General features: G+C 44.3%; 1 protein-coding gene across 4 annotated transcripts in view; it reads left to right on the forward strand.

The window, feature by feature from the left end:
- Positions 1 to 27,153, forward strand: part of adkb (adenosine kinase b) — a 292,724-nt gene that overhangs the window by 94,127 nt on the left and 171,444 nt on the right. For all 4 annotated transcript variants that reach the window (XM_021581103.3, XM_090217351.1, XM_021581102.3 and 1 more), the window contains one exon: positions 25,035 to 25,207. In XM_021581103.3, coding sequence (XP_021436778.3) covers positions 25,035 to 25,207 — 173 coding nt within the window. The remainder of the gene's footprint in view (positions 1 to 25,034; positions 25,208 to 27,153) is intronic.

A 27,153-nucleotide genomic window follows, 5' to 3' on the forward strand; every position in this document is an offset into this window, starting at 1 on the left:
AAGGTAACTACTGCTAAATGGTTGTTGAATAAATCTCCCATGTCAAAGTGTGGATATAGCCTATGCATTGTGAATTATGTAGCCAAGGATAGACTGTATGGAACGATAGACTTTTGAACAGAAAGTAAGTGTTATATTGAGGTCGTTATATGAGATCGCTCTTGCTGCTGGTGAGTCTCTGATCCACCTCTACGCAGACGACACCATTCTGTATACTTCTGGCCCTTCTTTGGACACTGTGTTAACAACCCTCCAGGCAAGCTTCAATGCCATACAACTCTCCTTCCGTGGCCTCCAATTGCTCTTAAATACAAGTAAAACTAAATGCATGCTCTTCAACCGATCGCTACCTGTACCTACCCGCCTGTCCAACATTACTACTCTGGACAGCTCTGACTTACAGCTCTGAATACGTGGACAACTACAAATACTTAGGTGTCTGGTTAGACTGTAAACTCTCCTTCCAGACCCATATCAAACATCTCCAATCCAAAGTTAAATCTAGAATTGGCTTCCTATTTCGCAACAAAGCATCCTTCACTCATGCTGCCAAACATACCCTTGTAAAACTGACCATCCTACCAATCCTCGACTTTGGCGATGTCATTTACAAAATAGCCTCCAATACCCTACTCAACAAATTGGATGCAGTCTATCACAGTGCAATCCGTTTTGTCACCAAAGCCCCATATACTACCCACTATTGCGACCTGTACGCTCTCGTTGGCTGGCCCTCGCGTCATACTCGTCGCCAAACCCACTGGCTCCATGTCATCTACAAGACCCTGCTAGGTAAAGTCCCCACTTATCTCAGCTCGCTGGTCACCATTGCATCTCCCACCTGTAGCACACGCTCCAGCAGGTATATCTCTCTAGTCACCCCCAAAACCAATTCTTTCTTTGGCCGCCTCTCCTTCCAGTTCTCTGCTGCCAATGACTGGAACGAACTACAAAAATCTCTGAAACTGGAAACACTTATCTCCCTCACTAGCTTTAAGCACCAACTGTCAGAGCAGCTCACAGATTACTGCACCTGTACATAGCCCACCTATAATTTAGCCCAAACAACTACCTCTTTCCCTACTGTATTTTATTTATTTATTTATTTTGCTCCTTTGCACCCCATTATTTTTATTTCTACTTTGCACATTCTCCCATTGCAAATCTACCATTCCAGTGTTTTACTTGCTATATTGTATTTACTTTGCCACCATGGCCTTTTTGCCTTTACCTCCCTTATCTCACCTCATTTGCTCACATCGTATATAGACTATTTATACTGTATTATTGACTGTATGTTTGTTTTACTCCATGTGTAACTCTGTGTCGTTGTATGTGTCGAACTGCTTTGCTTTATCTTGGCCAGGTCGCAATTGTAAATTAGAACTTGTTCTCAACTTGCCTACCTGGTTAAATAAAGGTGAAATAAAAAATAAATAAATAAAATATTGGTATGGGAAGAAATGGATTGTGTTACATTGGTGTGGGAAGAAACACTTAGAGGTACAGTAACGGCCAAAATAAAGGAAACACCAACATAAAGTGTGTTAATAAGGCATTGGGTCCCTTGAACCAGAACAGCTTCAATGCACCTTGGCATAGATTATATATCTGGAACTCTGTTGTTGGGATGCAACACCATTCTTCCACAAAAAAAAGTATAATTTGGTGTTTTGTTGATGGTGGTGGAAAACGCCGTCTCAGTCGCTACTTCAGAATCTCTGGTAAGTGTTCAATTGGGTTAAGATCTGTTGACTGAAATACACACACCCTTTAAACCCCCTATGTTGCTTTGAGACCCGATTTCAAAGTCAATTGTTGTTGGCCTATGATTTATACCAGCTCATCACTTATTGATGTTCCTTTATTGTTGGTCATTTTAAAAACCAATTAAACAGATGACGTAAGCAGTGTCAGGTAGCCTAGTGGTTAGAGCGTTGGGCCAGCTACCCAAAGGTCGCTGGTTCGAGTCCATGACCCAACAAGGTAAAACATTGGTTGATGTGCCCTTGAGCAAGGCACTTAACCCTAATTGCTTCTGTAAGTCGCTCTGGATAAGACCGTCTGCTAAATGACTCAAATGTATGTATTCGGCATTATTAGATATTCTAAATATTGTAACGTTCAAATAGTATTTTTAATGCGAAGATCAACCTCCAGGCAAATAATTATAGTTTGTTTATGTACAAAATGATCTGCTATGTCTAAATAGGCAATGACCCGTTTGGCGTTTGACCAAAGAGCACCATGTTATTACAAAGTGGGGTGTAACTTCCTGGTGCCAATCACTTTGTGCTGCTGTTGCACTTGTGCATTTCTACCATTGGCAGATGTTCCCTGTTTCTACTGAGATCCTTTTAACACAAACCTGTTGGGGAATTCCTATCATTAACAATTAAACACACGCACATGAGCATGCATACTCGCACGCATGGACAGGCATGCACGCACAGAGGCATACAGGCACACACACACACCAAGATCCTTTTTTTAGGATGAACGTAAAGTGGGATTTGACTATGTTCCTACTCTGCTGTCTTCCAAATATTTAATCTATCTTCTTGCCTAGCTGAATGATCAAGGCTATAGATTTCCTCCTGCTGAAAGACGCATTATCCTGTGACATTATCAGAGTCAGAGTTTCAGTAGTTAAAATGGATGTGAGATGTTCCGACCATTGTCACTAAAAATGTATTGGTGTTGTGATGTTCGCAGAGATGACCTTGATTCTTTTGATGAATGCCATTGTACTGTTCCGTTCTGAATGTATTCTGCACCTGTTCGGAGTGTATTCTACACCAGTTCTGAGTGTATTCGACACCTGGGCATATACTATAGCTGGGTTATATAAATATATTGAACAAAAATATAAAACGCCGGTTGTGATACAGCCTGGAATATAACCAGGGTCTAGCACGCAGATGCAGTGCCTTAGACCGCTGTGCCACTCGGGAGCCCCAGAAATATAAACGCAACATGTAGAGCGTTGGTCCCATGTTTCATGAGCTGAAATAAAAGATCCTAGAAATGTTCCATATGCACAAAAAGCTTGTTTCTCAAAAATGTTGTGCACAAATTTGTTTCCATCCCTGTTGGTGAGCATTTCTCCTTTGCCAAGATAATCCATCCACCTGACAGGTTACATTCCCCCAAGACAAACTCAAAATGTCGCTCACAACAAAGGGAACTACCAAAGAAAATCACTTACCACCAAACAAAACAGAAAGGGGTTCTGAAAGGCACCCATGTGGGCACTCAGTGAGAAATGCTCACTAACAGGGATGTAAACAAATTTGTGCACGTTATGAGAGAAATAAGATTTTTGTGCATATCGAAAAATGTTAGGATCTTTTAATTCAGCTCATGAAACATGGGACCAACCCTTTACATGTTGCGTTCATAGTTTTGGGGCTCCCGAGTGGCGCAGCGGTCTAAGACACCATCTCAGTGCTAGACCCTGGTTCAATTCTAGGCTGTATCACAACCGGCCGTGATTGGGAGTCCCATAGGGCGGCACACAATTGGTGGAGCGTCGTTAGGGATTGGCTGGGGTAGGCCCTCATTGTAAATAAGAATTTGTTCTTAACTGACTGGCCTAGTTAATTAAATTAAATAAAACATACAGTGCCTTGCGAAAGTATTCGGCCCCCTTGAACTTTGCGACCTTTTGCCACATTTCAGGCTTCAAACATAAAGATATAAAACTGTATTTTTTGGTGAAAAATCAACAACAAGTGGGACACAATCATGAAGTGGAACGACATTTATTGGATATTTCAAACTTTTTTAACAAAAATTGAAAAATTGGGCGTGCAAAATTATTCAGCCCCCTTAAGTTAATACTTTGTAGCGCCACCTTTTGCTGCGATTACAGCTGTTAAGTCGCTTGGGGTATGTCTCTATCAGTTTTGCACATCGAGAGACTGACATTTTTTCCCATTCCTCCTTGCAAAACAGCTCGAGCTCAGTGAGGTTGGATGGAGAGCATTTGTGAACAGCAGTTTTCAGTTCTTTCCACAGATTCTCGATTGGATTCAGGTCTGGACTTTGACTTGGCCATTCTAACACCTGGATATGTTTATTTTTGAACCATTCCATTGTAGATTTTGCTTTATGTTTTGGATCATTGTCTTGTTGGAAGACAAATCTCCATCCCAGTCTCAGGACTCCATCAGGTTTTCTTCCAGAATGGTCCTGTATTTGGCTCCATCCATCTTCCCATCAATTTTAACCATCTTCCCTGTCCCTGCTGAAGAAAAGCAGGCCCAAACCATGATGCTGCCACCACCATGTTTGACAGTGGGGATGGTGTGTTCAGGGTGATGAGCTGTGTTGCTTTTACACCAAACATAACGTTTTGCATTGTTGCCAAAAAGTTCAATTTTGGTTTCATCTGACCAGAGCACCTTCTTCCACATGTTTGGCGTGTCTCCCAGGTGGCTTGTGGCAAACTTTAAACAACACTTTTTATGGATATCTTTAAGAAATGGCTTTCTTCTTGCCACTCTTCCATAAAGGCCAGATTTGTGCAATATACGACTGATTGTTGTCCTATGGACAGAGTCTCCCACCTCAGCTGTAGATCTCTGCAGTTCATCCAGAGTGATCATGGGCCTCTTGGCTGCATCTCTGATCAGTCTTCTCCTTGTATGAGCTGAAAGTTTAGAGGGACGGCCAGGTCTTGGTAGATTTGCAGTGGTCTGATACTCCTTCCATTTCAATATTATCGCTTGCACAGTGCTCCTTGGGATGTTTAAAGCTTGGGAAATCTTTTTGTATCCAAATCCGGCTTTAAACTTCTTCACAACAGTATCTCGGACCTGCCTGGTGTGTTCCTTGTTCTTCATGATGCTCTCTGCGCTTTTAACGGACCTCTGAGACTATCACAGTGCAGGTGCATTTATACGGAGACTTGATTACACACAGGTGGATTGTATTTATCATCATTAGTCATTTAGGTCAACATTGGATCATTCAGAGATCCTCACTGAACTTCTGGAGAGAGTTTGCTGCACTGAAAGTAAAGGGGCTGAATAATTTTGCACGCCCAATTTTTCAGTTTTTGATTTGTTAAAAAAGTTTGAAATATCCAATAAATGTCATTCCACTTCATGTGATTGTGTCCCACTTGTTGTTGATTCTTCACAAAGAAATACAGTTTTATATCTTTATGTTTGAAGCCTGAAATGTGGCAAAAGGTCGCAAAGTTCAAGGGGGCCGAATACTTTCGCAAGGCACTGTATGTGGGTGCCCACTGAAGATTGGCAAAGCCACAAGTAAGGGGTTCTAAAAAACACCCCCCACCATGGATGCCCACTAGGTTTGCTTCCAAAAAGACAAACTCAAAGAAAAACCCACACCAACTTAGGATAGGGAGTAAAATAATTTGGAATAAAACCAACAGGGCAAACCAAAACTCAGGCTTCTTTCAAAATGATTTAGGTTGAGCTTGAAATTGTACCTCAGTTGACGTGAAGTGTAGGTCTCCCAACATCTCTCAAGCTGAACTGGAGCACTGGGCCAGCCACTCCTAAATAGCACCTGGGCCAACACCGTTGAAACACCTTCCCACTAACGACATGGAAACCAGCGCAGGTGTAACACATAATGACTGACGAGGTGACAACAATCTGTGCACCCTACGTTCTAAAATGCTATATGTGCTAAAAGTCCAACATAAAAGGAAAAAAACAAAACCTGTAACAGATTAAAACAGCATAATCATTACACAGGTGCACCTCATGCTGGGGACAATAAAAAGTCAATCTGAAATGTGCAGTTTTGTCACACAACACAATGCCACAGATGTCTCAGGTTTTGCGGGAGAGTGCAATTGGTATGCTGACTGCAGGAATGTCCACCAGAGCTGTTGCCAGATAATTTAATTTCTCTACCATAAGACACCTTCAATGTCATTTTGGAGAATTTGGCAGTACATCCAACTGAACTCACAACCTCAGACCAGCTGTAACCACGTCAGCCCAGGACCTCCACATTTGGCTTCACCTGCAGGATCGATCTGGCTGAGACCAGCCACCCGGACAGCTGATGAAATTGAGGAGTATTTCTGTCTGTAATAAAGCACTTTTGTGGGGAAAAACAAATTCTCATTGGCCGGACTTGGCTTCCCAAGTGGGTGGGCCTATGTCCTCCAAGGCCCACCAATGACTGCGCCCCTGCCCAGTCAGGAAATCCATAGATTAGGGCCAAATTAATTTATTTCAATTGAATGATTTCCTTAAATGAACTGTAACTCAGTAAAATCTTAGAAATTGTTGCATGTTGGGTTTTACATTTTTGTTCAGTATACACAAATCAAATAAAATGTTATTGGTCACATACACGTGCTTAGCAGATGTTATTGCAGGTGTATCGAAATGCTTGTGTTTCTAGCTCCAACAGTGCAGTAATATCTAACAATTTCACCAAATATACCTAATACACACAAATCTAAGTAAAGAAATGGAATTAAGAATATATAATTATATGGACGAGCAATGTCAGAGTGGCATAGACTCTAATACAGTAGAATAGGATGGAATACAGTATATACATATGAGATGAGTAATGCAAGATATGTAAACATTGTTAAAGTGACTAGTGTTCCATTATTAATGTGGCCAGTGATTTCAAGTATATATATATATATATATATATATATATATATATATATAGGCAGCAGCCTCTAATGTGCCAGTGGTTAGAGCATTGGACTAGTAACCGTAAGGTTGCAAGTTCAAATCCCCCGAGCTGACAAGGTACAAATCTGTCGTTCTGCCCCTGAACAGGCAGTTAACACACTGTTCCTAGGCCGTCATTGAAAATAAGAATTTGTTCTTAACTGACTTGCCTAGTTAAATAAAGGAAAAATAAAAGATTGAAGCTGTTTTTCAGTCTCTTGGTCCCAGCTTTGATGCACCTGTACTGACCTCGCCTTCTAAATGGAAGCTTGGTGAACAGGCAGTGGCTCGGGTGGTTGTTGTCCTTGATGATGTTTTTTGCCTTCCTGTGACATCGAGTTCTGTAGGTGTCCTGGAGGGCAGGTAGTCTGCCCCGGTGATGCGTTGGGCAGACCGCAACACCTTCTGGAGAGCCCTGCGGTGCAGTTGCCGTTCCAGGCAGAGATACAGCCCGACCGGATGCTCTCAATTGTGTATCTGTAAAAGTTTGAGAGGGTTTTAGGTGCCAAGGCCAATTTCTTCAGCCTCCTGAGGTTGAAGAGGCACTGTTGTGCCTTCTTCACCACACTGTCTGTGGGTGGATAATTTCAGTTTGTCAGTGATGTGTACGCGGAGGAACTTGAAGCTCTCCACCTGCTCCACTGCAGTCCAGTCAATGTGGATATGGGGGTACTCCCTCTGCTGTTTCCTGCAGAGAGAGGTTGGGGTCAGAGCCAGGTTCAGCCACAGTATAGTAGTTTCTACTGTTGTTATATAATAATGGTTCCTGTAGCCTGTACAGTGCACTACTGTTATTAGTCTTAGACAAGATGAGCGGTTCCAGTAGTTGTAAAGTGAATTCAGTGTTTATTGAACTCGTTGGCCTCACTTGTTGGTGTGTTATGTATAGACTGAGACCCTACATCCACTAGCTAGCACTGAGAAAACTGTATTTAAATTGTGTAATGTTATTTATGCTATGTTGATATTACCTTGGTGCTTCTTTCTGAAAGCAGTCTTTTGTCGGTCTGTACACATCCAGTGTGAGAGCAAGACTCTCAGTGGTGTTGACTGAAAACTCATTGAACCTTCAGGGCCAAAGCTGACAGGGGCTGCATAGGTGTGTGTGGTATGTTTGCGGTGTGTGTGTGTGGTATTTGAGAGAGAGTGTGTGTGTGTGTGTGTGTGTGTGAACAGCCTATCCTGTTCCCTGAGTCTGAGCCCCTTCACATTTTAGTGAATGTAGTGCGGAGCTGCTTGCTCCAAAATTGGTTTGCTTTTTACCTCATAAGGAAAGTTGGCTTCGTCTACAGCCGCTCCTCTCCAAACAGTGTGTGTGTGCGCACGCGTGCATGACCAGAATCGTCTCCCTGTGCCCCACTTTGAGGTTTTGGTTTCACATGAAAATGTACTGTATGTGTGTGTTTACACTATAGCGATACAAATATATGAACCGTATTCAGATACTTTATAGGCCTACTGTTTATGATATGAAAACCGTTCAGACACTGTTGGTCGATATGAGAATCATTCCGGTAATAGTCTATTTAATAGGCTATGGGCTCAGTCAGGTGAGTCGGCCCTGCCTAGAGACCAACACTTAAAGATTATTGCAGTACGGTAATTTCCAAAAGAGAACGGCATTCAAAATTTGAGTTTGAGTGAGATCGGATTCGGTTTCTGGCGGATTGCAGAGAGGCGTCTTGGCACATGGAACAATGTCTAAATAGTATTCACATTTTTCATTCTAGATGGATTTGACTGGAGTATATTGTCCTGCAGTCTAGCTTTGGCTACCGACCTGTCAAAAAAGAGGCTCAGACACAGAGTTTCAGCATATTAACTTTACTGGCATAAAGGGTGTTGTATCTGGCAAGGTGAATAGGCCATTTTGAGAGATGTTTTGATGTAACATATATGGAGCGGTACATCTGCCTCAGTCCTTGGTGTTTCTCTCTAACCTGCAAAGTGTTAAATAGCCCTGTAATATTTTCCTATTTTCTTATGGCTTTATAAATCACGCAGCATACTAAGGCTTCATCCTAAATGCTACCCTATTCCCTACATAGAGCTCTGGTCAAAATTAGCGCACTACTTATTGGCCCTGGTCAAACGTAGTGCACGATATAGGGAATAGGGTGCCATTTGGGACGCACGTCAAATCATTAGTATGGATGGAATCCAGAGGTCTAATGGCAACCAGGCTGCTCTCAAGTCACTTTGTTATTACAGCAATCCCAGCGAAAGTAAAGGGGGGTAACTGGGTCTGAAAATGTACATTTGATTTATAGAGCAGCTTGAATTTATGTCCAACTTTCTATTTTAGTCTGTAAGAGCGCTGAATTGATCTTTGCCCAATTTCTCACTGAGAGGCCCGCAACATCTGGAAGTGGGAACATCTTTGTATCGAATAGACATAGTTACTACTACTCCTCGTCCTTTGGGTGGTTCTGTCTCTCTCTCTCGCTCTCTCTTTCACACTCTCTCATTCTGAAGCACCAGGAATTTACACCTGTTGAGGATATAGCTTTACTATGTCTGTTGTATTGGATTCAAGTCTGTCTGGGTTCTCTGAGAAGGTATCAGATGCTAATACTGCATATAATAAACGGTTTCTGGGGAGGAGACGTGGGGAGCAACAGGTCACACTGTAACTCTCCGTCTAAGCCATTCGCCCGGGCCCATATTCAGAGCCTCTCAGAATAGGAGTGCTGATCTAGGATCAGGTCACCCCATTTATTCATTATGATTTAAAAGCTAAACCTGATCCTGGATCAGTACTCTGAGGCGCTTTGTGAATGCAGGCCCTGAGCTGCTGTCACATTTCATATTAGGTCTAGTAGTGCAGAAGTGAAGCTGTAAAGCTTAGTCTTGATTAGCACTGCTTTATATTGTTAACTGCTACTTGATAGTATCAGTATCCTCTGTGTTTGACCGGCAGTACGGCGGAGATATAAATAACTTTTATTTGCACCGGCTAAAGTGCTTTTATTTATTGCAAGTTCTCAAACAGGATGTTCACGAGGATGTGAATATACTGCTCGCTGTCTCTCTCCCCTCCCTCTCCCCGTCTCCAAGCCGAGCGTGCAATTTAATCCTTGAACACCGTATCCTCCTCGCGTTATCTACATGAAGCGATGATATGTGTATCATTCTTTATGGTTTCATAATAACTGCCTTCTTTTTCAAAGCTGGTACAGTTGCCATGCGGTTATTTATCACTGCTTGGTTCACGGAGATTAATGAACCATAACTTTTTCTGGCAGAGTCGAACCCCGCCTGGCATACCCATTGGTTGCGTCACAAGATGCACCATATTCCCTATATAGTGCACTCCTACCAGAGCTGTGGGCCCTGGTCAAACGTAGTGTACTACAGTATATAGGGAACAGGGTGCTATATGGGATGCAGAGACAAAGACTACACCATCAGCTAAAGGTATTTGGAAGGTTATCATCGCCATAACTCCAAAATAAATCTCAACTTTTTTCTACTATTTGTCGTTGATGCCACTGCGGCATACAGCTAGTAGTTATGACTGTTATTTTGCTCCTGTACGCGCTCTCTCTCTCTCTAAGCCGTGAGAAAGAAACACAACTTCTTTAAGCCATGCCGACTGGGTTGATAAGGTAGAATTTGATAGTGCTGCCTCGCCTGCCTGCAAACTCTGGGAAAGTTCAAAGCTGGCAACTGTTCATAAATCTTCTTGTTATTACCTTGTGCATCTGTCTGGTACTCTCTTTCTCTACTTCCAGGTGGAGGCTGATGATGTGCTGCTGATAAGCACTGCAATGTACTCTTTCCCCTCGCTCTCATTTCAATTTAAGGGGCTTTCGTAGCATGGGAAACATATGTTAACATTGCCAAAGCAAGTGAAGTAGATGATAAACAAAAGGGAAAATAAACAAATATAAACATGGTGTTGTATTTACAATGGTGTTTGTTCTTCACTGGTTGCCCTTTTCTTGTGGCAACAGGTCACATTTTTGCTGATGTGATTTCGCACTGGTATTTCACCCAGTAGATATGGGAGTTTATCAAAATTGGGTTTGTTTTCTAATTCTTTGTGGAGCTGTGTAATCTGAGGGAAATGTGTGTCTCTAATATGATCATACATTTGGCAGGAGGTTAAGAAGTGCAGCTCAGTTTCCACCTCATTGTGTGGGCAGTGTTCACTGCTCACTGAGTCTGTACATAGTCAAAGCTTTCCTTAAGTCTGGGTCAGTCACAGTGGTCAGGTATTCTGCCATTGTGTACTCTCTGTTTAGTGCCAAATAGCATTCTAGTTTGCTCTGTTTTTTAAAATTCTTTCCAATGTCTCAAGTGATCTCTTTTTCTTTTCTCATGATTTGGTTGGGTCTAATTGTGTTGCTGTCCTGGGGCTCTGTGGGGTGTGTTTGTGTTTGTGAACAGAGCCCCAGGACTAGCTTGCTCTTCTCCAGGTTCATCTCTCTGTTGGTGATGGCTTTGTTATGGAAGGTTTGGGAATTGCTTCCTTTTAGGTGGTTGTAGAATTGAACGGGTCTTTTCTGGATTTTGATAATTAGTGGTCATCAGCCTAATTCTACTCTGCATGCATTATTTGGTGTTTTACATTGTACACTAAGAATATTTTTGCAGAATTCTGCATGCAGAGTTTCAATTTGGTCTTTGTCCCATTTTGTGAATTCTTGGTTGGTGAGTGGACCCCAGACTGCACAATTAAAAAGGGCATTGGGTTTAATAACTGATTGAAGGATTTTTTAGCCAGATCCTAATTGGTATGTCAAATGTTATGTTCCTTTTGATGGTATAGAAGGCCCTTCTTGCCTTGTCACTCAGATCATTCACAGGTTTGTGGAATTGACCTGTGGCGCTAATGTTAAGGCTGAGGTATGTATAGTTTTGTGTGTGCTCTAGGGCAACGGTGTCTAGATGGAAATTGTATTTTTGGTCCTGGCAACTAGACCATCATTTTTGTCTTACTGAGATTTACTGTCCAGGCCCAGGTCTCGCTCGCTCTCTTTCTTTCTCTTTCTCTTCCTCTCACTCTCTTTCTCTCTATGCATAGATGTTACTTCTCTCCAATAAGACTTACCCACAATATGTGCATGCTTGCATTTTAAATGTGTTTTGTCAACTGCAGTCATCCAATTCGGTTATGTCTATCAATGTTACAATTAGATTAGGCATACTAGAATGTAAGATCCATTCGCTCACCACCAATAGCAGCAGTAGTACTTTCATCATGGCTTATTTTCTAAGGGCTTTAATTTGTTGAATACATTTCCTCTTTAACCTGTCGAGGAGAAGGAAGCCATCCATGCATTGTCCTTGATCCGCCTGTGCTGGAAGAAGATACACTTTGTTAGTGCAATGATAGGCCTTTACTGCAGGCAACCGGCTGATTGAATGGCATCCTTCTCAAGGTCAGGCTTCAGTTAAGAGCTATTTTCTGCTTACCTGTGCAGCTCGACAGCCACTGTCTCTATCCCAAATGGCACTCTATTCCCTATCTAATCCACTGCTTTTGAACAGAGAGAATAGGGTGCCTTCTGGGACTTAGCCACTGAATCTGCACACAAAACTGCCTTTACAGTGACACAGACAGACTGGCTTAGCAAGAGGAGAGGCTCATCCCAACTGGTAACATGAAGGGAAACCTCTTCGCCTGCAAAAAAATGACACAAAGGGAGTAGAAATGTAATAATTAGGATTTTATACTACACCGTGTGAAGACATTGAGTTTCTAGTTGTTTTATTCATATCCTCCCATACTTTTCCTATGTCAACTGAAACAGCCCATTACATAATCAGCACACTGTGATCATAGGCTTAAGGTCAGGGATCAAAGGTCATTTGGGGTGTAACGATCGTTGTTGGAAGGATTGGACCAAGGTGCAGCGTGGAAGGCGTTCATCATGTTTATTAATGTGAACCAGCAACAAAACAATAAAGAGTAACAAAAACGAACGTGCAGCTTTGTAGTGCAAAAAGGCTACAATACAAAAACAAGATCCCACACACAACAGGTGGAAAAAGGCTGCCTGAATATGATCCCCAATTAGAGACAACGATAGACAGCTGCCTCTGATTGGGAACCATACTAGGCCAACCTAGAAACAAAAAACTAGAATGCCCACCCTAGTCACACCCCAACCTAACCAAATAGAGAAATAAAAGGATCTCTAAGGTCAGGGCGTGACATTGGGCTCAATGTTACTTTCCTCTTCTTGTTTGGAATGAGGTGGCAAGATGTATTTCTACAGATGTCAATGTCCAGATAACTATCAACAGAATTCACCCTAAATCAGTTTATATGCAGACACCTAGGCTACATACAGTTGAATATGCTCTATGTGATATAGTGGGGTAGCACAGCATTATCTGACCACTATTATCAAAGTTGTGATATAATGTAGCGTTGTAGTAGGTCAATGATGGAAATGGACGGATATGATTTGAGATGGACTAGACCGTGTCTGTTCTGGAACGCTCTAGTGCTCTAACCCGAGACATAGCCATGAAGATGTCTTCACTAACTAACTGTCTTCAAAGTTCTCACATCTCACAAGACGACAAGTTGTAGTCAGACACTCATTAGGCTCCACTTCCTCTCTGGTCTCTAAAGCAGCTAATGTTTTGAAGTGAATTTTCTGCCCTGCCACATTAGATGTAGCCGAGTCTGACCCTGTGCTCTGCGCGCTAAACCCTCTACCCGCCTGTCATTTCATTTGGTTAGTGTGTGTGGGTTAGTGTGTGTGTGTTTTAAAAACACTCATCCTGGCTGACACCGATCACCTGGCGCTGTCACCGTAACCACGGGAGGCCCTCGACAACCTGACACGGTGACGAGATCAAATCACAGTGATAATCCACCGTACCATATGGGGGCGAAACCGATTCACCTGCTCCACACACACACACACACACACACACACACACACACAGAACAGCTGCACTCCCACCAGCAGGATAGATGGATTGTACTGAACACTACACAGCTCCACCAATAGGATTAGCAGGTTTAGGCGTCTAAAGGTCCTCCGTGTTCTCCTTCTTCTTGTAACCAACCCCACAAACACCTAATGCGGCTTTATGATCAGCTAATTCCCCCACATACACACACATACACACAAACAGGTGCACCCTCATGCGCGCACACACACACACACACACACACACACACACACCCACCCACCCACACACACACTCCCATGGATCTAGTTGTGTTCGTGTGCGAGCTTGTGTCTGTGTTGTTGTGTAGTTGTTTATTTCTCCTATCTCCAGTGGCCCTAGATGGGTATCTTTGTAAGCTCTGCTCTGCTCCGCATAACTTCTTTAGACTCACTCAGTGTATCAGAGCTCACTCCTCAGGTGTACTACTACACAGTAAACAGTAGCAGCCAGGTAAGAAGGCCTCTATTGTGGCACTGAGAGAGATCTGGGGGAGTTTGGATCAGATTGTGACTGAGACAACATCACCTTGTTTATCCGGTAAACAATTCAACCCCAGAGTGCCTAAAAAAAAATCAAGGCTGCGTGTTTAACAAGAGAGCAGCGGAGAGAGAGAGAGTCTAGTTTCCTCTTCTAGATAAACCTGGCGCCGGGAGATACAACACATTGACATCTCTGATTCATGCAGCGTGAAGATACTACAGAGAGGTGTGTGTGTGTGTGTGTGTGTGTGTGTGTTTTGCGTGCTAGCTCACTGATCTGAATTCGCCCTTTGATACCTGTGTGAAGAGGAGAGATGGAGAGGGATAATGACATTCTTCCTGTGCTTAAAATCACAACCTGTAGATTGTCACGTAGTTGTAGTGTAGCATCATCCGGTTTGATCTTCATCACACACCTAAGAGACATCCCTGCCTCCCTCAACCCTCTTCTGATCCAGGATCAGGTCCCGCCTATGATCTAAAATACAAAACTGATCCTGGATCAGCAATACTCTAAGATGCATTATGAATGCCAGCCTTCTCTGGCTGGGTGTGCTGGTGCCATGTTGTGGCCAGAGAAGAATTCAACAACACAACACACATTCTTCCCAGGGACGGATGCTGCATCATGGCGCCCCTCTGATCCAGAGAGATCTTTGTCAGATTTAGAACATGGTTGATTACACCTAGGCAATCTTATCAGATTCAGCTTTACTATGATATTCTCCTAGTTGCCAGTAAATAGTGGTAACAGTGGGGGGGAAGTGTAAAAGGCAACCGGGTAACATCACTTACAGTAAAAGATGCCATGTGGTCTGCTGAGAGATGAGCCTGATATTCATGTCCATGCTAAGAAAAACTATTGTGTAATTGTATAGATTTTTGAAATGTGTCGTTCATATAGGGAATTATGTTATGCTGTTTGTCATTACAACAAGAAAAAGTGTGAGTGAGTTGACTGCAAACAACTTCATGTTGGAGAGGAGCGCTTATCCATGTCTTTGACTGATAATCAGCTGGTTATAGTGTTGATCATTTTCCTCTCTCTCTCAATCTCTCTCTCCCTCTTCATCACTCTCTCTCGCTCTCTCTCAATCGCACTCTCCCTCTTCATCGCTCTCTCAATCGCTCTCTCCCTCTTCATCACTCTCGCTCTCTCTCAATCTCTCTCTCCCTCTTCATCACTCTCTCTCGCTCCCTCTTCCTCTCGCTCTCTCCATCTCTCTCTCATGCTCTTTCTTCATCTCGCTCTCTTTATCTCTCTACCTCCCTCTATCATAGCAACAGAGACTGTTAATGGCTTTGGCAGCAAGCTCTGATAATCAGCTTGTTATCACGTTGATCATTTACAGCTCTCCTTCTCTCAACCTCTCTTCCATAGCAACAGAGACTGTTAATGGCTTTGGCAGGGAGCCATGGTGGCGACTGGCGAGTTGAGGAGAGTAACAGTGTCAAGACAGGCAACACTACTTAGGCCTGTAGCTATAGAGCTATATAGTATTTAATACTTCCCTCCACTCCAGGTCCCAGTCCCCACCCCACTTATCAGAAGTGAAAAAAACAACAACATATGCAACCCCTGAGCGAGCGGCGCGAAGGAAGCGGTGCCCTAGCCCCCAACACAGTTAACTGTGCATGAAATTGAACTGATAGCAGCTATTGACCAGAGGCTCAGCTCTCAAGAGGAAGAGGGGAAACGGCCGGCTGTGTGTTACCCGATTGACTGAAAACTCCTCGGCCGGTTGGCTTTGATGGCTGGCACTTTACAGGAAAGAGTGATTTAATGGAATCTGCCAGACCTCATCAATGTAAGGGCTTCTTGACGGGCCCCCTTCCCTCTACCTTCGACCCCCGCGGTCTCTGGTTTATAACGCATCAGTGACAGGGGACAGATGTTGTTGTTTTATATAAACCAACCAGGATATTGTTTCACCTCTGACTGGACTCTTAGGGACAGAGCTGTGTGTGTGTGTAGTTGTGTAGTTGTGCAGTTGTGTATGAGGGAGAGAGTGTGTGTGAGAACAGCCTGTCCTGTTCCCTGACCACCCCGGAGCCAGTGCTGAGCCACTTCACTGAGGAGGCTATTTTAGTCCTCTATAAATAGCCTATTGAATTTAGCCAGCTTGATAAGCCTATAATTAATGTGGCCATCATTAGGTACGGACATGTTCAGCTGTAGAGGACCCTGCTGCTGAGGGGAATGTGTGTGTGCGTGCAAGGAGTCTTCACTGCCCTTGTTATAAAGGGTGAACTCAAGTGAACTGGACTGCTGTGATAACTGTTATAGAGGGCTTACTGGCTGTGGCTGGATACCAGACATATTGCCCTCTGCTTCTGTTGGGGGTGCAAAGGCCTTTTGTTGTGGAGCTGTAGGATACAACACAGCCTCATCTATCAAACCCAAAGCCCTGGGTTTGAACACAGTCCTCAGCGGATCTCAGTTCTATTGCATTGGAATTGCATCATTAATAGTGCAGAGATTATTCTCCAGAGCGACTCACAAGAAACTCCATTGACCCCTAGGGGAGGACTAGAAACCAGACACAGTCTGCCTCCCAAATAGCACCCTATTCCAGGGCCCATAGTCAAAAGTAGTGCACTTTATGGGGAATAGGGTGCAATTTGGGAGGCAGACAATGTTTTTACAGTAGGAATATCTAATAGGACGGCCTTTTAGCAGTTAATCAATATACAGCAGGGAGCAGGAGAAAGACAAAGGGGGAGGGCGAGAGGGAGAGGGAGCGGTAAAGTGACCGAGTGAGATGAGGGGAACGAGAAGGAGCGAGAGGGAGAAAGTAATAGCTTATAGTGTTAATGACAAGCAGTCAGTCTGAAGCGGCTCAACTCCCAAACACTGGTGCTACTCTCCTCTCTGTCTCCTCGTCTCATCTGGCCTGCGTAATTGCCCTCCTGCAACCTGCCATGCGACTGCTATCTGCCTCTTCTTCTTCTCTCTCTCCCCTCTCCTCTTCTCCCCTTCTTCTCTCTCTCCTCCTAGTGAAGACTGGCAGCTGTTGGATGTTGAGGGGAGAGGGGCTCACAGGTCAACTCCCAAAGTGGGGCTCCGCGCATCCACAAGATGTCATAATTAATATCTATCTGGGGGGCCCCTGGGCTATAAGAAGGCCGAGGGAGGATAGGGTGGGTTGTGGATAAATGGCAGCCAAACAGTAAAAAAAATAAAAATAATGTATACTCATCATCATCACTTTGCCCTCAGGTAGTAGGATTCCACATTCTGCATGTGTCTCAAATGGCAAACTATTCACTGTATAGTGCAGTACTTTTGATCAGAACCTTATGGGTCCTTAGTAGTACATTATATAGGGGATAGGGTACCATTTGGGACGCATTCTCATTTCTTTACTCTAGTATTTGCATGGTGTTCTCCTGCCGCGTGTGTCCGTACCTAGAGATATTCCACAGTGGTATACCAGGGGAACTTATTCATCTTTGGGGACCGACCAGTGTTTTTCCTAGTTAAGCAAATATACATTAGCCACACAGTGTGAGATACAGACTCCCTCCCAGCACCTTGAGAACAAGCTGTTATTTCTCTCTGTGCCCTCTCTCTCTTTCTCTCGCTCTCTGTGCTTTCTCTCTGCTTTTGCTCCCTCCCCCTCTCTCTTTCCCCCTCTATTTATCTGACTCTCTCTCCTCCCTCTCTCATCCCTCTCTCTCTCTCTCTCTCTCTCTCTAACATGATGCCTGGGGCCAGATCCCGCTCTCTCACTCTCTCTCCCATCCTCCCTCTCATCCCTCTCTCCCCCTCCTTTTTCTCTCTCATCTCTCTCTCTCTCTCTCTCTAACATGACGCCTGGGGCCAGTTCTCTCTCTGTCTCATCTGCTGCTTAATTTCACTGGCGCGGCCCTCGTAATGAAGCGCCTTGATGTACATTTGCCAATTTCTGCCTGTGCCACTGCAGTATAATTGGGATGTGACTGAGCATGAATACCCGGCGCAGGGTTGGTTGACCTCCACACGACCCTACAGATAATGCTTTGGTCATAATAGAAGTATTATCTCCCCTAATCTGGGAATGGAGAGGGGTTGTCTGCAGGGTTCCAGGGATGGAGATGGAGGCTGTGTCCCAAATGGCAGCCTATTGCCTATATAGTGCATTGGCTCTGGTCAAAAGTAGCGAACTATTTATGGAATAGGGTGCCATTACAGACACAGTTTTGAAGATTAATGGGTCTAACTCCCTATAGTACTCCTAGGCAGGGCTAAAATAATATAAAAAATTTTCCCCCACATGCTTGTACTGACAACGATATATACATATTTATTAGGGATGGGCACCGTTATCCAGATATCCGAACGGACGTTAGTATTCAATTACTTGAGTGAATGTTAATTTCTGGAGATATATTTTTGGGGGGCTTATTTTGAAAAGCATTGTAGAACAACGCAAAGCGGAGTGCCTGGATACAGCCTTTAGCCGCGGTATTTTGGCCATATATCACAAATCCCCGAGGTGCCTTATTGCTATTATAAACTGGTTACCAACGTAATTAGAGCAGTAAAAATAAATGTTTTGTCATACCTGTGGTATACGGTCTGATTTATACCACAGCTGTCAGCCAATCAGCATTCAGGGCACGAACCACCCTGTTTAGAAATGTTATTAGATTATCTTTGTGACAATCACACACATGGATATGCCATGACATTTGAAATACTTAATGTAATAAAACAACAATCTTTTGAAAATGTGTTTTATAATGTGTGTTAAGCTCCTGCTGCGCATTTAGTCTTCCAGTACAGTCTGCCCTGACATCGGTATGCTATTTTCCCCACTTCAAACGGCAATTACAGGCACGCACTTATAACAGAGTTTCCACCAGATTCGACACAGATAAATGCAAAACACTCACCAGAAAACTTTTTTTGTAACAGAATCAACCCTTTTCACCCGCCACCTCCACCCACCCCACCCCCCGTTAACTTTGCCACCGCTGCTGAAAATAATCCTAGGGGAAACACTGTTCATCATGCATCCTCAGAGGGGGGGTAGGGGCCCCTGAATGGCCCTTCTCTATTCCCACCTGAGGCCTGCAAATGAAGGGGCCTCCTGTGCTCCACACACACAGCTCTGCTCGCTGTAATACCTGTGTCCCAAATGGCACCATATTCCCTATATAGTCCATTACTTTTGGTCGGAGCCCAATAGGTTTAAAGTAGTGCACTATATATGCAAATAGGGTGCCATTTGTGACTGTGACATTGTTTACAGCCTGCAGCACCTGACTGGCTGGCTGACCTTGGTTTTGGAGCTCATCACTGCAACATTGGGAAAATCAGATTGGACTTGACGTGTACCCCAGCCATTGACCTTGATAAGTGTGTGCGGTGCCTGCAGCAGGAGGTCTTGGGCGAATAAGTGTGTGTTTGTGGTTCTTTTTGTCTATCTGCCTGTCTCAATGTGTGTGTCGCTGTGTGCGTGTGCATATGTTTGCGTGTATATGCGTGCTTACGCCTGCGTGGGTTTGTCTTCATGAGTAAGGAGGCTGAGGGGTAATGAAGCATGAGTCAAGCCAACACATGGCAGGAACATGCCTCGACACATGGCAGGGACATGGCTCGACACATGGCAGCGACATGGCTCGACACATGGCAGAACCGTCATCTCTCTAATTACTGTTTATTTTGCGTCTCCCAAATAGAATCGATTAAACCCCAAACATACCGAAGCCACTTGGTCTAAAAGCACACCTGAACTGTGCTTCAATGATATTTTCTCCACACTGTTTATTTCTGGTTTCTTACCAGAGAGAGAAGGATAATGGAGAGAGCGAAATGGCAGGAATTCAAGGGAGAGGAAAAGAGCGAGAGGGAGGGAGTGAGAGGAGAGAAAAGTAGCGAGAGTGATCGAAAGAGGTAGAGAGATTGAGCATGAGAGATAGAGAAGAATCACAGGACGGAGAGAGACAGAAAGGAAGAGTATCGGAGGATGAAAATGCATTTTTCTTTCTTTCCCACTGAGGTGCTATTTGGTTGTGGGAAATGATTAATTTCACACGTATACAGGTCATCCCTGGAAACAGCAACATCTCATTCACTAGGGGCCCCAGTCAGCAACAAAACAGAACACGAGCCGTCTAGATGGAAATTGAGCAAACATCGCACACACTCACAGCATACACACACAGGCGGTACACACACAAATGAGAGACACACACACACCAGTACATCAATAAATCTTTGGAGGTTAAACCTGAGAGTAGGAGAATGTGAGCAGCTCCTCTCATCACCAAGGTAAAAGTCACCCAGTACATTAGGTCTGTCAGTACCAGGAAGTAACAGCGGAGCTCCTAACCAATCAGGTGTCCCTGTTAGACAGGTGCTCTCTCTTTCACACAGACTACCTATGTTTGCAGCAGTAGGATGGCGATGGAACATTGAAATATGGGGTTTGTGTAAATAAGGATGTGGGACTGTTTTTAGCTCAGTGTGTGTGTGTGTATGTGTGTGTGAGTGTGGCGGAGAGCCTGGAACAGAATAGAGTCTCTGTGTAGAGTGGGACAGTTATTGGTTTGTGTTTCCATGAAGCTATGTATGCCATCAAGAAACTCATTTTACTCAGACACTTCCTTCTCTATTTCTTTAACTCTAACATTTCTCCCGGTCTTTACATATTTGATGATATTAAACACCTGTAATATAATATACTATGCAAGAGAGAAGACAATGAGGCATATGCATATAATGCACGATGAGGAAGGTGCCCCGGATGATGATAATAATAATAAATACCATTCATCTAAGCCGGGGGGGGGTTCTACTACGCTACAGTGCATTCAGAAAGTATTCACACCCCTTCACTTTTTCCACATTTTATTAGTTTTTTTCCCCCTCATCAATTGACACACAATACCCCATAATGACAAAGCAAAAACATGTTTTATTTTTTGCAAATGTATTAAAAAAGTGTAAAACAAAAAAAAAACTTCAATCACATTTACATAAGTATTCAGACCCTTTACTCAGTACTGTTGAAGCACCTTTGGGAGCTATTACAGCCTTGAGTCTTCTTGGGTATGACGCTACAAGTTTGGCACACCTGTATTTGGGGAGTTTCTCCCATTCGTCTCTGCAGATCCTCTCTAGTTCCTCTCAGGTTGGATGAGGAGCGTCGCTGCAAGCTATTTTCAGGTCTCTCCAGACATGTTTAGTCGGCTTCAAGTCTGGGCTCTGGCTGGGCCACTCAAGGACATTGAGACTTGTCCTGAAGCCACTCCTGCGTTGTCTTGGCTGTGTGCTTAGGGTCGTTGTCCTGTTGGAAGATGAACCTTCACCCCAGTCTGAGGTCCTGAGCGTTCTGGAGCAGGTTTTCATCAAGGATCTCTCTCTACTTTGCTCCGTTCATCTTTCCCTCGATCCTGACTAGTCTCCTAGTCTCCGCCAATGAAAGACATCCCCACAGCATGATGCTGCCACCACCATGCTTCACCGTAGGGATGGTTTTGGCCAAATGATGAGCAGTGCCCGGTTTCCTCCAGATGTAACGCTTGTGATTCAGGCCAAAGAGTTTAAACTTTTCATCAGACCAGAGAATCTAGTTTCTCTCAGAGTCCTTTAGGTGCCTTTTCATGTTCATTTTCCTGAGGAGTGGCTTTAATCTGCCCTGATTAGTGGAGTGCTGCAGAGATGCTTGTCCTTCTGGAAGGTTCTCCAATCTCCACAGAGGAACTCTGGCGCTCTGTCAGAGTGACCATCGGGTTCTTGGTCACCTCCCTAACCAAGGCCCTCCCCAGATTGCTCAGTTTGGCCGGGTGGCCAGCTCTTGGTGTTACCAAACTTCTTCCATTTAAGAATGATGGAGGCCACTGTGTCCTTGGGGACCTTCAATGCTGCAGAAATGTTTTGGTACCCTTCCCCAGATCTACAGTATGCCTCGATACAATCCTGTCTCGGAGCTACATGGACAATTCCTTCGACCTCGTGACTTTGTTTTTGCTCTGACATGCACTGTCACCTGCGGGACCTTTTTAGACAGATGTGTGCCTTTACAAATCATGTCCATTCATTTCAATTTACCACAGGTGGACTCCAATCAAGTTGTAGAAACATTAAGGATAATCAATGTAAACAGGATGCACCTGAGCTCAATTTCCAGTCTTAGAGGCTCAGTTATTTCAGTTAAATTCTCTAATACATTTTCAAAAAATTCTAAAAACCTGTTTTCGCTTTGTCATTATGGGCTATTGTGTGTAGATTGATGTGAAAAAAATAAATATTGAATGCATTTTAGAATAAGGCTCTGTGGAAAAAGTGAAGGGGTCTGAATACTTTCTGAAAAAAAATAGTCTATATACATTGTGTGCAAAAGGCATGAGGAGGTAGGCAAATAATTACAATTTAGCAGATTAACACTGGAGTGATAATTTATCAGATGATCATGTGCAAGTAGAGATACTGGTGTGCAAAAGTAAATAAATAAAAACAGTATGGGGATGAGGTAGGTAAATTGGGTGGGCTATTTACAGATGGACTATGTACAGCTGCAGCGATCGGTTAGCTGCTCAGATAGCAGATGTTTGAAGTTGGTGAGGGAAATAAAAGTCTCCAACTTCAGCAATTTTTGCAATTCTTTCCAGTCACAGGCAGCAGAGAACTGGAAGGAAAGGCGGCCAAATGAGGTGTTGGCTTTAGGGATGATCAGTGAGATACACCTGCTGGAGCGCGTGCTACGGGTGGGTATTGCCATCGTGACCAGTGAACTGAGATAAGGCGGAGCTTACCTAGCATGGACTTGTAGATGACCTGGAGCCAGTGGGTCTGGCGACTAATATGTTGCCAGCTGACCAGAGCATACAGGTCGCAGTGGTGGGTGGTAACAAAACGGATGGCACTGTGATAAACGGCATCTAGTTTGGAGGTTAGATAGCACAGTGTCCAAGGAAGGGCCAGAAGTATACAGAATGGCGTCGTCTGCGTAGAGGTGGATCAAGGAATCGCGCACAGCAAGAGCAACATCATTCATATATACAGAGAAAAGAGTCCGCCCGAGAATTTAACCCTGTGGTACCCCCATAGAGACTGCCAGAGGACCGGACAACATGCCCTCCGATTTGACACACTGAACTCTGTCTGCAAAGTAGTTGGTGAACCAGGCAAGGCAGTCATTAGAAAAACCGAGGCTACGGAATCTGCCGATAAGAATATGGTGGTTGACAGAGTCGAAAGCCTTGGCCAGGTCGATGAAGACGGCTGATATCGTTTAGTACCTTGAGCGTGGCTGAGGTGCACCCGTGACCGGCTCGGAAACCGGATTGCACAGCGGAGAAGGTACGGTGGGATTCGAGAAGGTCAGTGATCTGTTTGTTGACTTGGCTTTCGAAGACCTTAGATAGGCAGGGCAGGATGGATATAGGTCTGGAACAGTTTGGGTCCAGGGTGTCTCAGAGGGGGATGACCGTGGCAGCTTTCCAATCCTTGGAGATCTCAGACGATACGAAAGAGAGGTTGAACAGGCTGGTAATAGGGGTTGCGACAATGGCGGCGGATAGTTTCAGAAATAGAGGGTCCAGATTGTCAAGCCCAGCTGATTTGTATGGGTCCAGGTTTTGCAGCTCTTTCAGAACATCTGCTATCTGGATTTAGGTAAAGGATAAGCTGGGGAGGCTTGGGCGAGTAGCTGCGAGGGGGGGGGGGGGGGGGGGGGAGCTGTTGGCCGAGGTTGGAGTAGCCAGGAGGATGGTATGGCCAGCCGTTGAGAAATGCTTGTTGAAGTTTTCGATTATCATGGATTTATCGGTGGTGACCGTGTTACCTAGCCTCAGTGCAGTGGGCAGGTGGGAGGAGGTGCTCTTGTTCTCCATGGACTTTACAGTGTCCCAGAACATTTTGGAGTTAGAGCTACAGGATGCAAATTTCTGCTTGAAAAAGTTGGCCTTTGCTTTCCTGACTGACTGTGTGTATTGGTTCCTGACTTCCCTGACTTGATGTATCCCTAGAAAAATGTGGGTCCTACTGGGTCCTATTAGCCCATAGAAACGCATTGAATAACAGATTCACTACATGAAACAACAGATCGTCCTCCCAAAAAATCGAAAGGAAGTTTGTTCTGATGTGTCTGTCCTATATCTGAGAGATACAGTATAAGAAAGATCAGGATTATTTATATATATATTTTACCCGTTATTTTTGGCACTAAAAAAGTCTCCATATATTAGTTCCGTTAATTTTCTCAACTGGTACCGGGGGACCTTCAGATGAGTCTAGAGCAAAACAACCGACATATACGTGTTTGTGAGAGTCTCACCTTTCCACAGTGTGTTTCCCAAACTGTTCGGACGCTACAGCCGATTTTGTGAGAAGAACGATTTTCGGGAAGCCTCATGGTCTGACAAAGACCGCTCTAACTCTGTCACCATTCACCGCAGATGCTGAAGTGCGACATAGGCGAATGGAGTGGATTGAGACGCATCCAAAAAACAGATCTCTAAATTAAATTGACAGACTTTTATGGAGATGTTTGTATTATGCTGATTAGATTTTCGCGGTGTCACAGACATCAACCTTAGGGGGTTAAGCAGATGCTTTTATTCAACGCGACTTAGTCATGCGTGCATACATTTGTTGTATGAGTGGCCCCAGCGGGAATTGAACCCACAACCCTTGGGGTTTTAAGTGCTATGTTCTACCACCGTACAACACAGGTCAGTATACCTAATCTACTAATGTGTTCTCTCCTGTCTCCTCTGTAGTGGATAATGTACGGACAGTTTCTCTCCTGTCTCCTCTGTAGTGGATAATGTACTGACAGTTTCTCTCCTGTCTCCTCTGTAGTGGATAATGTACTGACAGTTTCTCTCCTGTCTCCTCTGTAGTGGATAATGTACTGACCGATTCTTTCCCGTCTCCTCTGTTGTCGATAATGTACTGACAGTTTCTCTCCTGTCTCGCCTGTAGTGGATAACGTGCTGACAGTTCCTTTCCTTTCTCCTCTAGTGGATGATCCAGACGCCTCACAAGGTGGCCACGTTCTTTGGCTGCATCGGGACGGACCACTTTGGAGAGATCCTGAAACAGAAGGCTGAGGAAGCCCATGTAGACGCTCGCTATTACCAACAGACCCAGGAGCCAACAGGAACCTGCGCTGCCTGCATCACCGGGGACAACAGGTCAGGCCTCGTCCAATCAGCTCTAAGCTAAGCAACACCGGTTGCATCCCAATAATCTCCTTCTCCGGAAGTGTGCCTGTGTTCACTTCCCGTCATGGATTTGACTGGTATGGAAACTCCCTCCCTCTAGCTTATGCCTACACCAATCCAATGCTTTTAAATTAAGTGGGGAGAAGTGAACTAGTGCACACTTCAGGAGGAAGGAGCGAGAACCTGGTGTAAGTCCCAATTATCTGTCCCCCAAGAGTAATTTCGGTTCATTTGAAGTTCATAGAGTCGTTAAATGGTGACGGCTCATCATGCGTAAATGCTAGTTGGTCGTCTTTCATCAAAGGAAAGCACTTACTGTACATTCCTTCCACTTTAGTAGAACCTTGCAGCCCCAGTGACTTGTCTTGTCACCCATCTACAGTACAGGCTCAGGCTGACACAGAGGATGCAGCCCAAATGGCACCCTATTCCTTACATAGTGCACTACTTTTGATCACAACCCCTCCTGGCCCTGTTCAAAAGTGCTGCACTATATAGGGAGTAGGGTGCCATTTGGGACGCAACACAGGAGGGTAGATGCCACACTAGGGCGGCAGGTAGCCTAGCGCTTAGACCGTTGGGCCAGTAACCGAAAGGTTGGTAGTTTGAATCCACGAGCCGATTGCTCCAGGGTCGCCTTTGATAATGGCTGACCATGGAAAAACATTTTTACACCTGCATATAATACGCACTTGTACATGTGTGAAACAGGACAAATATAAGCAAATTATATTATTATTATTAGATGTATTTGGATCTCTCTCCTCACCTGTCAGACCTCTTGTGTGTGTGTCAGTCAGACCCCTCCTGTCTGTCAGTAGTATTGATCCTCAGACTGTCAACCGCTTCTCACGCTGCTGTCATCATCAACACGTCTCACATACACAGCAGAGGACACCCACATGCACACACACACACAGGGCCAGGTGTGGATCAATAAGTCCTCAGTAAAGACTCAGTCTGTCTGGCCTTTCATCTCCCGCTACTGGAGGTGTCACTCACCGTGTGTGTGTGTGTGTTTGTGTGTTTGTGTTAGTCTCTAGCGGCTGGCCTGCCCTGTCGGCCTGGCAGACATGCCCAGTGAACGAGCTCTCTTAGTGGGGCTTGTTTGATGTGAGCTCTGACACCTGAAAAGGTCAGTCTGTGTGCTTCAGGAGAGGAGCCCTGTAATATGTCTTCCAGGTGTTTAACAGACAGCTCAGGAGGCCAGGTTTAAGGTCACGGCAGGGCTGGGTTATGAGGGAGATTCCAGCCAGTCAGTGTGTAATAACCTCTGCTTTGATTAGGCTTGCCAATCTCGCTCTTCAGAAACTGCATCATATGGTATTTTCCTCTAACACACACCTCTGTAGCTCCCTTGTCCTCCACGGCTCAATGCAATGCCAGGATAGTGAGTATGATTCCCAGGACCCCTACAACCCCTACATAAAAATGCCTCTGTCTCAGTATCACCTCCAGTATCTCACAACAGATGAGGTGAAGACTGTGGTTGCATCTGAAATGGCAATCTTTTTCCCTACATAGTGTACTACTTTTGACCTTATGACTACTTTTGACCTTAAAAATAGTACACTACATAGGCCGGGGATAGGGCATAATTTCAGATTGACTGGGGCCTGAGTATTAGTAAAAAAAACGTTTAAGAGGTAACATGATAATGTTACATTATTTCAGGCAGAACCTTTGTTCACGGTTAGCCTTGAATGTGTTTAATCCCATTCTCTGTTGGAGACCAGTGTCTCTGTCTGCATCCCAAATGGCACCCTATTCCCTAATATCCAGAGCCCTATGGCCAGGTCAGACTGTCTCTGTGATAACCAGTTTAAGTTTTTGATAACAGAAACTGTATTTATTTCACCTTGCACCTAACGTTCTACGCATTATCATCCTTTTACATCATGGGAGGAAAGTGTCTG

This window comes from Oncorhynchus mykiss, chromosome 23, assembly GCF_057628025.1.
Source record: "Oncorhynchus mykiss isolate SJ-2025 chromosome 23, ASM5762802v1, whole genome shotgun sequence".
Taxonomy (NCBI): domain Eukaryota; kingdom Metazoa; phylum Chordata; class Actinopteri; order Salmoniformes; family Salmonidae; genus Oncorhynchus; species Oncorhynchus mykiss.